This window comes from Lepisosteus oculatus, chromosome 8 (assembly GCF_040954835.1).
Source record: "Lepisosteus oculatus isolate fLepOcu1 chromosome 8, fLepOcu1.hap2, whole genome shotgun sequence".
NCBI classification, from domain to species: domain Eukaryota; kingdom Metazoa; phylum Chordata; class Actinopteri; order Semionotiformes; family Lepisosteidae; genus Lepisosteus; species Lepisosteus oculatus.
In genome coordinates, this window is record NC_090703.1 from 43,072,006 (window position 1) to 43,091,266 (window position 19,261).

General features: G+C 35.2%; 1 protein-coding gene across 3 annotated transcripts in view; it reads left to right on the forward strand.

The window, feature by feature from the left end:
• Positions 1-3,244: 3,244 nt before the first annotated feature.
• The window catches only part of msna (moesin a), a 40,417-nt gene continuing 24,400 nt past the window's right edge, over positions 3,245-19,261 (forward strand). The window contains exon 1 of one of the 3 annotated variants that reach the window (XM_006632761.3): positions 3,245-3,566. In XM_006632761.3, coding sequence (XP_006632824.2) covers positions 3,555-3,566 — 12 coding nt within the window. In that variant the 5' untranslated portion in view covers positions 3,245-3,554. Of the gene's footprint in view, positions 3,567-9,928; positions 9,949-15,072; positions 15,163-19,261 lie in introns of those variants that run through there. The other 2 variants (XM_015351477.2, XM_015351476.2) reach the window with 2 other exon arrangements.

Genomic DNA, 19,261 nt, shown 5'->3' on the forward strand with positions numbered 1-19,261 from the left:
CACATAGACTCTTAAAGATAACCTGAGAAATTCAAAGAGGGCCATCAATTTATTGTTACAACACAACAGTAAACTTGTTACATTTCATTATTTGTAACATTTCAATGATGACTATATTCAAACTCATATTGACCATTTTTGATTTGCCTCCAGAAGTAGAATTTCTCTAAATCTGTTTAATATGAAATAGTATTCTATCTTCATGTAGATGTCTTCATGTCTTCAGTTTACATTGCTGTAAAATCATTAGGTCCTTCCTGATATAAAATACTGAATCTCTAGATGTTCTAGCATAATGTATATTAAAAGCTACTATTTTGACCATGAAACCTTAATTGTTTCCCCTCAGTTGCCCCAAAATTCAAAATTGCAGCAATTATTAAAGTTTTTCAATCCTGGCAAGGAAAGATGCAAAGTTCCTGAGGTAAGTCAAAATCTTCAGTACTGTATCTCATATTCTTTAATATACATTATGCTGATAAAATTAAATACTTGAATAGCAGATGAAACATTTTCTGGTTGTACAGTGTCAAAGAAGGCCTGGGTATACTGAAATAAAAAGGCCATTTTCCCCACTCAACACATGAAGCTCAGTCTTCTTCAGTTGATACGGTAGCATAACCCAGTGGTTCTCAAACTTTTTGGACCAAGTACCACCCCTGATCAAACCAAAGCATCCAAGTACAACCTACCGTACAAAATCATCTTCTCAGAGAAACCCCAGAAAATCTAAATGACCAACATGAGTGTGGGTGCATGCACAAACTCACATACACATATAATAATTATTATAATAAACTTTATTTGATATAGCACAACAATTAAAAATAAAGAATAAAAAAAACACCATTTCAGTGAGAGGGGTGAGCCTGTTTAGTCGAGCAAAGCAGATGTGAATTCATTCATCGAGCCTTGATACAATTCACCGCAGAGTCTAACAGATTTTAAAACCTCAGGCATTTTCTTGACGGCCAAGGCCTCGCGGTGGATGCTGCAGTGCGTCTACTTCATATCTAGAGCAACCTCTCTAATTCATGCAACTACACCGCTGTGTAGGCTTGTCATCGATTTGGGGGCAGTAGGTCGAGCTGTTTAGCAGCTTTTTCTCCACATACTGTATAATACGTGTCAGCTCTTTTGCCAATGGTAAACAAAGTTCTTCACAAGTATGTTGGACTTACCTGCTTTAGCAATCCACAAGCTTGCATTTTTCCCCGTTTCAATCTCAGAAGTTAAAAAGTTTTTATTTCATGCGCATGGGAGCGAAACACAGAGAAGCTCGGTGTATTTTCTCAAATTAATTTAGAACAGTTCTTAAATATGTTTCTGTTATCTATCACGCTTTCCTGTGCTCACAAGATTGCCAGAATTCGTAGCACACATTTCTAAGCTTTCCTGTGCTTACAACAATGGCATTGTTCCAAAATCACGCACATTCTCCTACCTCCCTATTTGCTGGAGATAACTTTTCTTAAATACAATTGGCAGCTTTCGTTCGTAGCACGCATTCCTATACAATGGTATAGAATTACATAGTAGCTCTTGTGTCCACTCAAGTATTAGCACGGGCTGTATCGTAGTACGTAGGCCCAAACTAATTTTATTAAAATAGAAAATATGAAAACCGATCCTAATTTTTCAGTGCACACAACAAAGTTCTGGGATCATATGGTGTACCCCCTGGCAGCGCTCCGGGCACCACAACTGGTACAAGTACCACAGTTTGAGAACCACTGGCAAAACCTATCAACAGGAACTGAGAATGTAACACTTTTGACCTGACCTTTCATTGTCTCGCTGATGACTGGCATATACTGCATTACTGTGAAACTGTGTAAGAGGTGTAATATAATTAGATACATTACATGAATTACATTAACTACAATCTAAAAAAAGTTTTCATGTTTGTACATTTACAAACTGAGGTGAAGCTGCCGAGGTGGTACTTCATAAAAATGTTCACATGAGGAGGAAGTACTCAAAATTTGTTGTTTTACCAGTTTCTGTTTTGTTTGTAATTTTAACAAGTACACCAGATAATTCAGAAAGGGTCAAAGCTGGGTAAAGTAGTTCAAGTTTAAACATAAGACCCCAACAAAATAAGAAATAATTAAAGAAACATGTCTACCTAAATTCTAATAACTTCCCTTCTCATTTTCTTATGTCTGTAAAAGTCTCTTTGAAGACAGGACAGACTTGTTTAATATATTTTGTTGTTTTCTGTGCTTGAATACCGTTTTAAACTGTTGTTAAATCAAATTATCGTAATATTTTAAAATAACACAATACAAAGAGGTGAAGTGCTTTTGTTCCATTTTACATTACTTGCATGAACAATTTTCAAGGTATATTCATTACTGGGTATGTGTTGTGTATTGTCTTCCAATTATCTAACCGAAAGTTGACAATACAAAGTAGCCAAAGAGCTAATTACAAAGTGCTTTTTCTTTTCTCAGTAGTGCTATGTTGTGATGTACAGACGAAACTAAACGTTTCAAGTCACACCCATTATTTCCTGTATATTTTTCTGTTTTAATGTTGCGTCCTTTTCTCTTTTGTTTAGAAACATAAATATGAAAGATGACAGGACCATAGCTACAAAAAAGGCAAATAAAATGTTCAGAAGAACAGAAGAATTGAAACAACATGCCAGACTAATATTTCAGTTATTTCATCCTAGCCCTTATTTGTAACCACAAAGCTGCCTACGTACAAACAGGATATTGAAGTCCACAAATAAAGTTATGTTTTAGAACAAAAATATAAATGATCACTACTTTGAAAACTTTGGGGGCATTAAATTCATGGTAATTGTTATGCTTTTCTTGCACATCTGGTTTGATAATGACCAATGGCCACATTTTATTGTTGCAAAAATAGTGTTGTTTTTTTGTTTAGAACTGTGGATTTTAATTCGTTGGTGAATCCATTGAAAATACACGCAGGAGTACTATTAATGAAAAAAAAGAAAAGAAATTCTAACTGTCATTTGGTGTCTCTCGTGGCAGGGCAAACGATAATTAATGTCGACATACTTTCCAGCATTCAAATAAAGAACTAGAACTGGAATATGTTTGGCGATTTTTGTACGTACCATGCGGAGTAAAAGTAGGTTAGGGCATCCCTCATTTAACTCCTCGGAAACTTTAAGAATTCCTTTTCTCGTTTGGGGGGGTTTGACAAGGGCATTGATGAAATACGGGTCATTGAAAACACAGGCGGGGTCTATGTGCAAACTCAACTTGTATGTCTTCATTTTGCCTGGGTGTGGTTTTCAGACATTAGAGTTCCGTTAGCAGGAAATCAAACTCTAGACTCATTCAGAGCTGCAAGAAACACACAGCAGTCACAAATAAGTAAAAAAAAAGAAAAGTTCCTTCAAAATCGTTTTTATTCTGTAAACTGGTTAACGGTAACTTCTCAGGGCTGTATCCGGTTTTGCTTTAGTCGTGCATGTGGCAGCTGCTGGAAAAAAGTTTTGATTCTGAAAAAGTTTCGATTGTATCGTACATTTCCTAAAGGCTTGTTATCTGGCTCCAAACTAGAGTGAAAAGATGCCGAAAACGGTGAGTACCCGACGATTTACATTTTAACTTAATTTAAATGATTATACGTCATAGTGCTGTGTTACAAATGGAAAAATGATAATACTGTATCGAATCTTGGTTCACGGTAATGGGAAAAAGACGCTGGGTTTAATATAAATTAATTCAATCCGTTTTTACCCACAATTAATGCATTTGTGAATCAGGATAGCATTTGATTATTAGAAATCTAAGTGAAACGTAAAATATTCTAGTGTTAAAAAACGATAAGATCTAGGATAACGTTTTTTTATTTTCTTATTTTTCCAACTAATGTGCACGCTGATTATCGTGAAATGTTGTCTTGTGTGAGCTGAGCTATTTCAGTAACAACTTAGTGATTTTTATATTTATCAAGCAGCTCCAAGTTCATTGCAATGCGGTACAAGTTAGTTGCGTATGCCTCAAACAGTTATTCTGTATCGACCTATGTGCCTTAAAGAATCCGTTTTTCTGTTATGTGATTGGCCAGGAAAGAGAGCTTCTTGAAAATTGAATGGTCTGGGTTGCGTCTATTCTTCCAGCCTAGGCCTGCGGCGTTCATATTTTATACAAGCTCTTGTACATTGCAATTTCCTGTGTGAAACGTTGTAATCCAGATCATTCATCTATTTTAAATATCTATACCTACTTCTACAGAGAACCACAAAATAAAGTGCAGAGTATTTCTGACCAAGATCCCCGGTAATTTGCTAAACTTTAGGCGTGGTTGTCGTCTGTGCACATGAATTGCATGGCCTTCAAACTGTACAAAGGCAATAGTTATGGATTTTTTTCTATTCTGTGCTTATTCTGTATTTAACATTTAAATTGATAATCTTGTTGATGAAAATATTAATAGTAGAGGTACCTTTCACATACCATGTATCAGTTTATCAATGAAAAGTACATATTTATCAATTAATCAAAAGAATTAACTTAATGCTATGCTTTTATTTGTGGAGGTTCTCTTGAAAGCTTCTAGCCCTGTAAAAATAAATCAGTTTGTCACTGTGCAAATAGCAGTTTGGCAAGATGAAACTGAGCTATTGACTAATAAATATTCTATATGATTACTGTATTACCTAGTCTGGCACATTTACCTGTTGTATGGGAGTCAGCTAGATTTTTTTAAACAAGAATTTAGTCTTATTCGCATCAGAACACAATCTTTGGTCCAGTTATTTTTTTTTGTCCTTTAGTAGTGTAATTTTTCCTTCTAATACTAATTACCTATGCTGATGTCCACATACTCTGATTGATGAAGACAACTTGATGCTAGGCACTGCAATGGCACAAAACTGCAGCAAAATAGACCAGGTCTCTTTTCTTTTGAATGGAAGAAACGTCTATACCATATAATCCCATGAGACAAGCTCATTTTTTTGTCAGACTCATCTGACATGCTCTTTGAAATGTGAAAATTTCCTATCTGAAATTCTTACTATCTGGAGGCTGGCATCACTGAGAATATTAATTTAGCTCCTTCCAGGCATTAGTGCTCTTCTTACATTATCTGCTTTGCTTTCCATGCACAACTCTGGCCACAGTGTCTGTGAAGTGTTGTTCCACCTCTACATTTAATGATCCTAAATACCAAATTAACATGTTGCAAGGTCTTCAACCGATAGCAATTTATAGCTAGAAAGCTAGAAAGCCTACAGGGTTGTGGGTCTCAAAATTGTAAAACCTGGTCAGAAAGGTAAAGTACACCCTGCTGAATACAAATGAGACATCAACACACATACAGATACCAGGTTAACTTCTGACCTGGATTTCCTCTCTGAAAAGCAACAAAAAAACCTTTTTGTCACAGGATTTTGAATAGCAGAATCTGTAGGTTTGTGGTATTACTGACTGCTTTTCTTTTTATTGCTCTATGTTTCAAAGTTTGCGTTATGATGCTTTTGTAAATACATTTTGAGGTGACAGAGAGGGCAAGAAAATGTTTGAGATGAAAAAACTAACATTTCCACATACTGTAAGTTTTGTTTCTATGTGCATAATACTGTATAGATATTTAATTAGGGGTGTTGCTTTATTTTTCATAAAATGTGTATTTTCATCATTGGGGTACTTTTTTCTGGCTAAAATGGTGTAGTTGTACAGCTTACTTTTGTGGTACTACCACAGATTGTAATTAAATTCCTTCTAAATCCTTGTTGGCATTGGTTCAGCTTCCCAAGGAACTGCAGTGAAATGACTCAAAGCTTCCGGTCCTACGTCAGCTCCCTGTAGACTCTTTCCTGGCTTCCAGTCACTTGACACTGCCTCTGACAGCCTTATTTGGGGATTTAGAAAGCTAGACTCCCCCTCTGCCACTGCATCAGAAAGCTCTGTAGTTATTTCCTTATCTCATCACCACCATTAAATGTCTGCGCTGCTTTTTTCATTGCTTTGTGTAAAAAAACAACACATGGCCCCCACCTCAAGTTCTCTGTAGTTCACACTGTTACTCACTGTCTAAGCTTTATGAAAATACTGAAAGGCTGAAATGAGGTAATGGTGGGAAATTCCATGCTTTGGGGTGAACTCAGCTGTCTAATTATAGCAAGCTTGTCAAAGGGAATTGAAAGTCAGGGGTCATTTTCAACAAATTATTTTTGACAAAAGCTACATTACTTTTAGATAATCTCTGCTCTTTTCTAAAGTTTCATTTGAGATTTTTTTCTTTTCGTAATGATAATGATTCCCTCCTGATTGTGATGTGTATGATACATGAAAAATTTAATACCAAACTGGTTTCCAGGCCTTTGGGTTTCTGAGCAGAGTTTTCCAGGAATCACTTATACCAGTTCATACAAGTTTTCCTAAGAAGTCATTCTTTAGAGACTTAGACCTAGCATTACTTTACATGACTGATCGCCATGTGATTAGATAACACTTTAAAGTTATATCGGTGCGACATAATGTAGAAAATATGATTGATTTATTTATGATAAGAATTCACAGACACTCATAGATAATAACAACATTGAGCAGAATAGAGATTGTATGTATACAAATGTTATTTTCTTTCTTTTTAGAAAAATAATTTTAGAAAAAATACTTTACTAATACAGGTTTATGTCTGATTTTTATTAGGTAAATCCAAGTTTTTTTGCTGAGAAAATTCCATGAACCTTCCATTTAAATCTTATTCTTTTTCATGTGAACGAACATTTGAATTTATAACTTTAGAAACCATATCCTTTTTAACTTTTGGTTTCTAGGTTTGATCATAGGCCCGAGAGACTATGTGGGTTTGCATGTTCTGCCTGATTGCTTGGGTTTTCTCTAGATGCAGGGGTTTACCCCCTCCCCCTACAAATATGCTTGCTGCCTTTGATAAGCAATTCTAAATTGTTCCTTTCTACCTGACCCTGCAACGGATTGGTGCTCAATCCAGGTTGAGAACTGTCATGTGTTTTTGGTCTCGGTGTTTGGTCTTTGGCTTGCCCCTTGTGTTTCCTGGATAGGCTATCACCCTCATCCAGACAAGCTGCCTTTTGATAACTGATTAATGGAGAAAAAATGTCAATTTTTGGAATTCTTGTAGTTTCTCTTACAGCTGGAGCAAGTCAGTTTTTTAAAATCCTATAATCTTGTCTGATTTCCAAGTTAAAACTGAAGCAGGTTTGTACTTTGGATGTTTTTGATAACTAGATAGTTCTATATATTCCAGTTTATGAGGATGGTTTTGTTTACCACTGATTCAATGTAATATATCCTTTGGCTTAATTGCAAATAAGCAAGAAACTGAAATGCTAGGCAACAGAACCAACAAAATGAACTGATGTGGAAGGGCCACTGGTATGTAAGTAGGGGATTAGGTACCACTGGGAGTTTGAAAAGCAAAGCAGGGCTTAACAGTTTGTAATAAACTAAGCTACAGGTGGTCGCCAGTGTTTAAGGGTAAATTATGTGAACTATCCCAGACCTTTACTAAGAAGATTGGCAGCAGGAAGGCAGTTTGGAAATTTATCTTTCTGGCATTAAAAGCCCAACGAATGATTTGTGCATATGTTTCCAGCTGATTATTATTTTTTCAAAAACGTTTGATGGGGTGATGGGGATTTCTTCCATGTCTTAGAGCACGTGGCAAAGTGCGTACGATTAAGTTTGCTGCAAGTAAAATGAAGCCGTAGTGTACAGCTCTGCCATCTCTTGACTGCTATTTTTACCTGTTTGCCTTGTTTCTGAACTTTACAAAAGTGAGTAGGAAGATTAGTGTAAACTGAAGTTTGTTGACTGACAACTGTGCACAGGGTAGACGGAGATCTGCATGAGTTGAGTACGTCATCATGGGTTGGAGCTGTAGTGAAAAGGAGCACATGAGAAATGGAAAATATTTTGTAAGCAAGCATAGTACTGTACAATGTCATAGGTTGCTGAAGAGGATCTGAAAAGATTGCTCTGCAGTAGGCATAAGTTTAAAGGTTAACTGTCATCATGCTTTAGGTTTTTAAACAGTATTTGAGAGTTTTAAGTTAGCTTGTTCAATGTTACTAATGATCACTGATTTATTTTTATAGCCTTCATATTTGTGTTGTAAATGTGGCATGATTGAATTAGAAAGGAGCAATGGTGCTTGAGTTTTTCATGCAAATAATGGTTTGACCTAGCTTGATAAACTTTATTCAATGGCTGTCTTGTATAATAAGAGAAAAGAAAGCTTGAGCTTTGATGTCAAAGTGCAGGAACTTTTTTGTCTCATTTAAAAGACAATCCTACTGACTGATTGATGTTCCTCAAAATGCAAATTAACATAATTATGCCAATTGTGCACTATTTTTGTCATGTTTTCACTTAGAAGTATCTTGCTTGGTTTAGATATGCTTCCACTACTGTGTTTCTGTTGTAGTCAACATTTTAAATGTTCGAAATGTAAGTATTTCGATAGCACAGGAAGTAAGCTTCTGTTTTCAGGCCTCACTGGAAGTTTTGTAAGAGTTGCTGCTGGTATGTTACACTTTGATAAGGAAAGAGGCAAATTTGAAAGCTCTACCACTTCTTTGTCTAGGGTTAAAGTATTTTTCTAGTTGTGATTAATTTTCATGCTCACATACTGAATCATTTTTGAAGCACTTTATCAGTTACCAGGTTTACTGTATGCTCTTTTATTATCGTCGGAGTCGGTTTATGGTTTGAAACATCCAGAAATAAATGAACTGCATTCATCGCTGAGATGCTTGGAGATTTTGGAGGTGTAGGCTGGTGTTCTAAATAATGTCTGTCAGCTACATTCTTTCTAAAATACAACTCTCCCATTTCATACTTTTTCAGACCTATTTAGTTGTTGACCCTGTAAGTTGTTAGCCTACTGACACTGCCTTTATTGCTTTGGAGAAGCCAAAATGCTTATATGGGTGATTCATATATGTTATTACCCGAGAAACATACCTTTTAAATAGTATTAATGATGCAGATGAAATATAGAATTTGTTTATAGCTGGTTGTATTGAAGTATATTGCTAAGTGGTGGCACACTCTACAAACTAGCAACAAGGTTTCAGAAGTTTGCAGATTTGAGTCTGTTTTCTTGAGAAGGGATACAGGATATTTAGTTAAGGGGACTCAATTTAGACTTTAAAATACCAAAAAGGCCTAGGATTCTCTTTAAAGCACAAGGAACCCAAATGGTGAATTGTAGCCTAACTCTTAAAGGACACATTGTTAATCATTTTCTTTAACTCATGACTATTGTATCTTTATATAAAGAATTATGTCATAGGCTAGGTAATTAAGCAAGAACTGGGGGTCAACTACACTTTTTATAATAGAAAACAGAAAAAAAGTGTCTCCACCCTTGTTCAGCATAAAGCCCCCATTGGTGTGGTGAAAGGTGATTACTGTAAAAGGGAAAAACGGTATCTTGAGGAACCTGTGAATAATTCTTCTCTCAGCAATTGTGCTAATAATAGTATCTGGAAAACACCCTGATCACTAGCCTGGGCGAGACCCGCCCTTACCAGGCAGAACTGCTCATTCTTAGTTCCTTTTTAATTTGGAGATGAACTATTTTTACCAGAAACAGTCACTAGTGAAAAGGGTTTTGAAATGCGGCCAAAGAGCCGCTGGCTTCAGTAGCTAACGGAATTTCTCCCCTGACTATGAACAGCACAGAGTGTTCTTTGGTGCAGTTGCACGGGGTGGGTTTTCTGCATTACATCACAATTTAAAAAAGTTACCACTCCTTCAGCAGCAGGCTGAGTAGAAAAGCCACTGGAAACTGGGTTCAGAAACCAGTTCCTGGTTGGTAATTTGACATGGAAGGTTGCTTAGCTACAGATTTAAGTATGGGGATGTCCTACCAAGGTGTTTAAGCTAGAATTCTCATTCAGAAACAGTCAGAGGGAGTTGCTTTTTCAGCACATCTTTTTGTGGATTGGGGTTCAATGATCGGGTATGATTTCATATATGAATGTGGAACGTATAATTTTCCTATTACGTTGATTTCTTTGAATTTCTAGTTTAGAATTTAACCATTACAATGGCACACATTGTTTTTGGAGAATCTTTGAACCAATATACAGTAGTATTATGTTATTTTCAGGAATCTTTGACTGGAGAGTTTATATAGTTTCATGTATACTACTTATGAACTGACCTTATTTCAATTAACACTACTTAATCCAATTTCATGTTCTTGGGTAATTAAAGTAACGTGTAATATACAGAGCTGTCATTTTAATTTGGGTAGTTTTTCCAATAAGAAATTTCATATATGCGCATTAAATTTATAGAAGGATTAAGCAAGAAATGGCAATCATTATTCAAACAGATTTTGTAAGTTTTAAGGTTTCTAGCTCAACCTCAGTTTGTATTTTTATACTAATTTAAACACTTGTTTCATTTTCTCATACAGCATTTTTATAGGAAGAACTTATATCTAAAACTATACAAATTATGTTCTTTCATTTACAACCAAAAGATTTCTGAAACATACAGTATAAGCACTATTGAATTATGAAGATTTACCTGCTAGTTTAAAAAAAGATATGTTTTAGTTTGTATTGCAATATTCTTGAATTTTATCATCCCAGGATATAAGATTAGTTTTGTAGATGTAAGCCAACCCTGGTATTTGTGCTGCTTTTTCAAAGTGTTTTTACCCCCTCCCTTTTGTTAAAATGATTTTTACCCCCGTGTTGGACTATGATTTTCCGAGAACCCATAAGAACCCATCACAATGGAATAAATAAATATAAATTGTTACAGCTACTAAAAGGTGGTGAACCAAAAAAAGAAGAAAATTATGCCCCCAAATCTTAATTTTCAGTTTTTTAAGGCACTACTAAGGAACCAGATTGTTCTTCTGAGGGCTTCTCCAAGGGCTGGTGGTAGAATACCAGTAGTTGCTTACAGTTGCAAGGCCTTGAGATACTGTGGGCCCCACCCTGTAGACCTGCAGTCTTCGTTACACTGTTGGTGATGACAGGAAGTGGCATTGCGACAAGTACAGAGCATAGGCTGCTGATACATGAGGGAAAGAACGCAACCATTATCTGCCATGCAGCTGTGAAAAAATGCAAGCCTTTGTGACTCTCAGGCTGTCGGTTTCAGTTATTTTTCATATTTATGCAAATTAATAGTGTACTTGTATTCATTGTAGTGAGGACAGTGGACATACAAATTATTTCCAAATCTTCTTTTGGACACGGCTCCTATGGTGCAGAATGAAGGCAACCTTACTGCACAGCCATATAATGAGGAGTCAAAGTTTTTTTCCATTACTTTATGCCCATTCAGAAGAGCAGGACAGTGTATGTCCAAACAGTGCTAGAATTACAATGCCAGAATCTGAAGAAAATTCTGTAGGTCTTGCTGTGTATTAAGGTTCTGCTGGACCAAGCTCAGAAGAAACATCTGTGGGACCAAATTGTTAATGCCATTAACTGGTAGCAACCACAACTAGTCAGTCTTGGCCAACTTCTGTGCAGCTGTAACCAGAGTGGCAAAACATCCCATAGCAGTCTATCCAGGGGCTGATCATATGCATATGTCAGCACTACCAGGCTTTTTTATATGAAGGGAGGTCACACCTGGTAATGGTAATCCTTACATTTATATAGCACTTTTCTGGACACTCCATTAAAAGACTCCTCTTCACCAACACCAGTGTGGTAGCCCCCACCTGGATGATGCAACAGTAGCAAAAGTGCACCAGAATGCTTATCACTTATCAGCTCTCGGTGGGGAGGAGAACAGAGTAATAAAGCCAGTTCATAGATGGGGACTAGTAAAGGCCTGAGGGAAATTTGGCCATGACACTGGGGTTAACACACCCTACTCTTTTCAAGAAACACCCTTTATCAAAATGAAAACATTACAATTTGGCACATTGAAGACTAAAAATTGGTCATGATATTCCTGTTATCTAGATTTCTTCATGTATTCTGTGGTTATTTAAAATGCGAATAGGACAGCCAGATCAGACAAGGAGGCAGCTCTTGTCTCGACTATATTCTCCAGAAAGCTGCAGGAAATGACCTGCTGCCCAGTCAACTAATCAATTGGTGTAAGACCTTTGGTTGGACAAGATTAAAAAAACAGGATGTAGAGGTTTACAGGTCCATCTGTTGGACATTACTCTCCTCTTGGACAGCATATAGAGTCACTATTATGTAGCTCCACCACAGGGAGAGTCTTTCTGAGCGTTGGATTTTATAATTTTGAAGTATGTGTTTTTGAAAGGGTTTTGAAAAGCAATTTAGCTGCCCGTTTTTTTATGATAGAGAATGATAAGATGGAGTTATGTTATGTTATGATAGAGAATCTAGTTAGCAGCTCAAAGAAAAGCTTAAGTTTTTTTTGTGTGATTTTGATCATTTCATCACTGTAAAATAAAAATCACGATTTTTACCTTTGTATATTTATTTTCCTGGGATGTAAAGATCACTTCAACACCACTTCTGAGTGTATTACAAACCACATGACCACAGCATTTAAATGAAATACCTGTTTTACATATTTACAAATTTTCTGTTGTAGCTATCCCTGACATTCAAAATTGTTTTACAGCTTTCAGCTCCTTACCTAATATGTAAGCAAGTGGAATCTGTAAAATATTGATAATCTATATAACAGTAAGTATAAAATTTTTAACCATTAGCAGCCGTGTAATACACGTGTTGACAAAATGGGTTATACAAGGTCCAAAGAACTGAATCTATTCTAGTGCTGCCTGCCATTATTGTGTAAATAAACAAGTTAAGATAGACTGATGGTGCTGCTGCCATGTTTTATTTTAGGTTCTAGGTTTTGATAGCAGAATAGGGAGCTTTATTGAAGAGTTTACATGTTCTCCCCATCTCCATGTGGGTTTTCTCCCAACCCCAAGAGGCATGCTGGTTAGGTTAATTGGTTTGTCTGATTTGTATCTGTATCTGTGTGGATGGACTGATCCCACTTTGCTCCACTTTGAAATGGTCCTTTCTTGGATTATGTGGATTTTCATATAATGTTTAGTTCGGTGGTGAGGTTCAGTAGTTATGTCTGAAGTGTGATTTTACTTGTTTGTTTTTTTAGTATTGATTAAACTTCACAGTTTACTTTTAAAATTTTCAGTCACATTTTGACTGAAATTCCGAGCCCAAACCCCTGAACATCATGAAATAGCTTTTATTTTAAAATGTAAAGTACATATTAAGATTAAATTAAGAAATTAAATTGTCTGTTTTCCTGAATATTTGAACAAATACTTCAATAATCAATTTTAATAGCATACTAACTATTGAACTTTTCAGTTGTATAGCTAGTTTATTCTGAAATGAAGCCATCTACATTTTTATCCAGCATTTTGCTTTAATTTTATATTAATGCATGCATTTCCCTCTAAGTACTTTCACTCCCATAACACCACTCATGTTTATCACCTGTTTCAGTTCCTAGCCAAGATTTTACAGCTAGTTAGGGGGGACCGTATAAACTTTAGCACTTTTTTCATGTTGTCAATTATAACTCCATCACTCTTTGATTATTGCTAAGACGGTTAGCACAGAACTGTAATGATTTTAAAGGGGGGAAAATGAGTTAATACCTTAAAGTGAATGTATTTCCTGAATATAACGGAAAAGCAGGAAAAGCAGAACTGCATCTGTTGCAGGGCTACAGGAGTTTAGCCAATCAGTACTTTGCTTGTCAGGATGCTGTCTTAGTAATCAGTTTCTAACAAGCAGTAATAAAGTCAAGGCTGAGCCACCCAGTTTGGATCTAAGGGCCTAACTAGAGGATGTGGTTTATTTCCTGTAGTAGAATGGTTAATGGCTCACTTGCAAAGCAGTGAGTACAGTTCACTTGAAGGAAATCATGTAAGCATCAGTGTAATGGTGGAGCACACATACAGTAGAGGAAGTTACACTGCATTTACATTCTACAGCAAAAATGAGAACTGGAAGCATTTTTCCACACTTATCTTCTGTACTCGTGCCTTTTCAAAGTGTGGCAATTTTTAGAGTAGACTAAATGCAGAAGTATTGTGAAAGGGAGACAAAGATAAACTCTTCACTGAAGTGTGAGACCTTTGTTAAATGATTCTAGCTTGTATTCTGTACATAAGTCAGAATTTTTTAAAAGTGGTTTGACTCAAAGCCCCCTGACCAGCATTAGAAAATTGAAGACTGCTGGATATTTAAAAAAATATATATTTCTTATCTGCAACAGACCTTAAACTACCGAGTTTCTAACTATTTTAAATAATGGTCCAACGCCTTGAACTGATAATATCTCAAACAACTCGAACCTTAGTTCCTTTCTTTTGTAGTTGTAATTTTTTACCTAATCTATATAAAACCATGACCTGAATGGTAAAAATCCAATGACATGACGATTTATAAACAAACCTTCATAAAGACCAGTAATTACATTTTACTGGAGTATTAGGGAAGGTAACATAAGACTTTTATGTGGTATACTTAAAATCATTCTGTCCTACAGTGTGGTATAAAGTAAAGTTAAATATAATGTGATTTAATCTCATAAGGATATAAGAAAGGTTACAAACAAGAGGAAACATAGCTCAGCTAGCTGCCAACTACTTGTTAGTAATAGGATTTTAACATATTGTAACATATTTTGACTTTGTTTATCTGTAATAACCATAGAATCAAATCATCCTACAGATGGTAATCTGTTTTAATTGTTTTCATTTCCATAATTTAATATGTGAAATAGTGAAGCCTATTGATCTATATTTACGGCCTTTTTGTGGATGGGTTCTGCTTCTAGTCAGTGGGTATTAGGCCTGTCTTCACTGACTGTATCTCTGTCAAGTGATTTAAACTTTATCACAGTGAGCCTTTTAGGGCTACATTTGTATTTTAACAGTACTGCAGTAGCAATAATTGAAGTGATTAAATCTGAAATTCTGTAACTACAGTGTATAACAGGTCACACTTGAAAACAAAACAGGGGTCTGCACCCTAGCAAGAGTGCTGAATTATTATTGGATTATAACTGTGAAAAGCCCATTTAACTCTGGTGAAGTGGGGGTTGGTTTAATTAAGTGTAATCCCTTTAAAAATTGCAAGCACTTTCATATGACTTGGTGGAAACTGAAGGCAGAAGGGGAACATTTATGAAACAGTTTGCATCTGCATTGAAAGCTTAACAAATGTCTGTAAGTATTGATTTATTAGACCCTAAAATGTATTTAAATATGTGTTGCATCCAAATTTTAAAAATCTATGAAATTTGAGATCCTATATAATGTTGTATTGCTTGAAGTAAAATGAATTTGATTAAAGTAAAGTTTGAATTGAAATGTTCAGAATGATAATGCACATTTTTTGCTTTATTTTGACAATTTGACAGACATGTTTTGTTGTTAATGACCTTGGATTTTCTCCAGTTGGCTTTTTATCTGTAGTTTGCTGGCCTATACATCTCTGTAGATTGAGAAAAGTAATTGCAGACTGGAAAATAGTATAGAATATTTATGTCCACATTCTTTCTTGTGTGTAAACCTACATTTTGTCTTTCATTTCATTCATATTGTAGTTGCAGTATAATGAAAGCATTTTCTGTTTTTCATTGTGCTATTTTTTAATGCCTGCACAATATACATCTGTAACTTAAATACAATTGGAGGCAGAAGGCAAGCATTTCTGGAACAGTTGAGATTTACATTGAAGAAACATAGGAATAATCACTGTAATGAAACTATATGTAGGCTTTGTAGGCGTACAAGAAGGAATTTGGGCATTAATTTCCTGCACTATTTTGCAGTTTATAGTTATTTTTCTACTAATTATGGCGTTGAAATGCCCTAAAATTAAGGAAGAATTGAGCAATTCTAAAACTGTTGAGCACAAATGTTGCAGTAAAACTTTTTTTTTACAAAGCACAGATCTGCATGATCTATTATTTTATTATTAAAAATAATAACCGTACAGTAATTCTTAAACTAGACAAACCACAGCAAATCAAAAAAGGTTAATGGTCATGGTATTTTTTAAAAATATGGTTAGATCTTTGTCTTCCTTTATGTCAGGCTTTGTAAACTCATTTTAATAATATCCTTTTTTTTGTAAAGATTAATTTGTTTTGTAAATATCACAGCAGTAGTTTTGGAAATATATTCTTTTTTACTTAATAAAATTAGATCTTCACTTTGTAAAAATGTAAGCATTGAAAAGCTTACATTCATGATGTTTCCTGTTTTTTTTTTTGTTGAATATGCATTAAAATATTTGCCTTTTCAGTGTGGCTTAAGTTTTAAGGAAATTACAGTCATACTGTGTTCTGAATACTGCCACAGTTGAATACTGTAAAATTTTAAGCTTTAAATTATTTGTAGATAAAAAATAAACTAGTTGCTTTTTCTACAGTAAGTTGTTTAAAAACATTTTCAATCGTTCTTAAAAGATAATTCTAATAAATCAGTGAAAAAATGTTAAATATGCAGTGTGAGACTGGCTCAAATTCATTATTAGCTGCAACAATAACAGTTTATTTTGTATAAATACCTTAGAAAATGCATCTGTTTGCCATTTAACCCTTACAAAACTGCTAAGATTACAAATGATCCCTTCTATGGCTTGGAAGTCATGGGAGTGGTATAATCTTCTAAAGAAGAAAAAATAGATAGGGGCTTTGAAATTTCTGGTATGTACTTGTGCAGTTTTTTATATTCTTTCTCAAGGTATACATGAGCAATAAACTTGGGCTGATTGTTTCGATTGCATAGCTCGACAAATGATATAAATATTTTCTCAAAATTAGCGAGCTCAAGTACATGTAGTCCTGGAATTTGCAAAAGAATCGTTTTTGGTCTGTACATGTTACAGTGAAGGCCTGGTATTGAATAGTCTTGTCAGATCATTATTACTTGTAGTCCTCACTGCTTGGAAAGTTAGTGCTCAGGTATTTCCTTTTGCTGTTTTAATCATAGTTTTGTCACGTTTTATATTTTCTTAACATTTAAAGAACTCTTTATCAAGTTAGACACCAAAATTCATTTTCTCAAATGAGATTTTGGCCTGTGGTCTTTAAAATCAAAGATGTATAAAACAACGTACTGTATCTACTGTAAGTTCCATTCCTGTTTTGCCAATCTCTTAGAGAAACAATGCGACGTCCGTGGAACTTGAGACTCTCCTTTCTCCAAACCTAGCGTCAAGAACCCAAATTAACTTATGATAGGTAACTATGTACTTTATGCCTCACAAATTTCTCGGTATACCCGAGAGCACATGGAAGGTAATCCTGAAGGAATTTAAAAGGGAACTCCAATGCTATTTTTATATTTTGGGGGTTAGACAGACTCAGCATTGATGAGTGCATCTCAAAACACATTAAAAGTAAAATATACACAGTAACTTGTTAAACCTCCAATTTACATCACAAAATAGATTCAATTTCCAGGTACGTGCAGTGCTATATTCTGTGATTCAGAACAAGGCAACAAAACACCCGATGACATGAAGCGGCTTTATTGTAAGCAAGTGGGCCCGTGAATACACCTATTTTAATCCAATAGAAATATTGCTCTCGGCTTTGACACGGTTTTGTCAACAATACTCTGCATGCAGATCACATTGAAACATTTCTGTGGTGAAATGCCTGCTGCACAACCTGTACTTGCTCGCTTTACATTATTAGTCATTACAGTGACTAGCGAGTGGGAAGGGCTGCATCGCATCACAATTCGTGGCAACAGTTTGAGACCAGGGGTTTGTGACAACATTGCGACTTACATGAGTTTCACACAGTTCACGATTTTGTGCTTAATTTGGAATGTAATGTAAGAATCTTTCTATACTGTCAATGAATTTATTTTGTTACTGAGATTTAATAACCGGTCTGAGAAATTGTGATCATAGTTCCCCTTTAATTGCTTCTAAAAAGTTAGCACACCATTTGATCCATGCAAGCTGTGCAACGCCATACAAATGATCTGCTGAGAGTAAAAATGCACCTCACCTCTGTACATACAGTATATGACAGAGAGGGTATGACTAGCAGCTGTTTAAATATGTATTACGTCACTAGTATATTATGACATCTATTTTGTGTGACCATTCCAATATGCCTCTTTGCTTGAGGTCTTACTGCAGCCAAAAAAATCTATTTTGCAGGCCCTTGTGGAGACTAATACTTCTGACTCACACTTGACTGCATTCATTTCTGGAAATTGTGTTTGTAGAAGAGCTTTGCTCTTGTGTGAAAACTGTCAGCCTGGCCAGATACATTTTTTTCCTAAATCCATTTAAATTAGCCCCCTTCCTTCCTTTTGTTTTTTGAGCTCTTTGTTATGCTGTTTTGTTTTGTAAGTGTTCAATGTTTGTTGTAAAAGGTTTACCAAAAATATTTAAAGTTAAACAATGGAATGTAGTTCTGCGCTACATGTCTGTAAATTGAATAAAATGCTGGAATATATGGTTCCTGCCCCCCCTACCCCCAAAATAAGACTATTAAATCATATATTGAGACAAAAAGGAGCTTTAAAGATCCTTTTTACAGATTTCTGACTTTTTCATGCAATGGCCTTTTCTGATATATACTGTAGTATCCAAACAGGCATAGGGTTTCTTCTCTTGAGTAGATAAAACCAGACACATTAAATTTCCAGATGACATGTTTATGCTTTCCAAGGGCATTAACATTTGATTCAGTATTAGACTAGTCGATTTATGAGAGAAAAAAATAGATGGACTAATCTGATATGTGTAAATAGTTTCTTTAAAATTCCCCTGAATATTGTTAATGGATTATTTTTTAGAAAGTATATGTCTTGCTACAGCACTGTTTAATAGTCAGTTTAAAATAAGTATTCTTCAATATTCAAGATTAGAATGCAGATATTTGAATTTATATACAGTATTTACTTGTAATTGAGTTTTCTTTTATTATGTAAACGAAAAAGGCCGGCTTTTTCATTAAGTTTGATTTATGTCTGACATACCATAATTTGACAGTTAAAAATATTTGCACTGCAGTCAAGATAGTTTTGTGCTCCACGTTTTGGCTACAGTGTTTCCTTTGTCTTTGCTTGATAAAACCTGAAAGTGATTTAGTTGGTTTACGCAGAGCTTATACTTGATAAACTGAACTGTAGTCAGAGGGAATTTCATACTCTTTTTGAAAATGAAATCCCTTTATTTCAGGCACTTTTAGAACGTTACTCCAGCAGGCTACACGGACAACAAGGAACCAGAATGATTTCCCTATCATTGACCTCCATTGCCATCTTGGACAAAGGAGAAAATATAATTTGT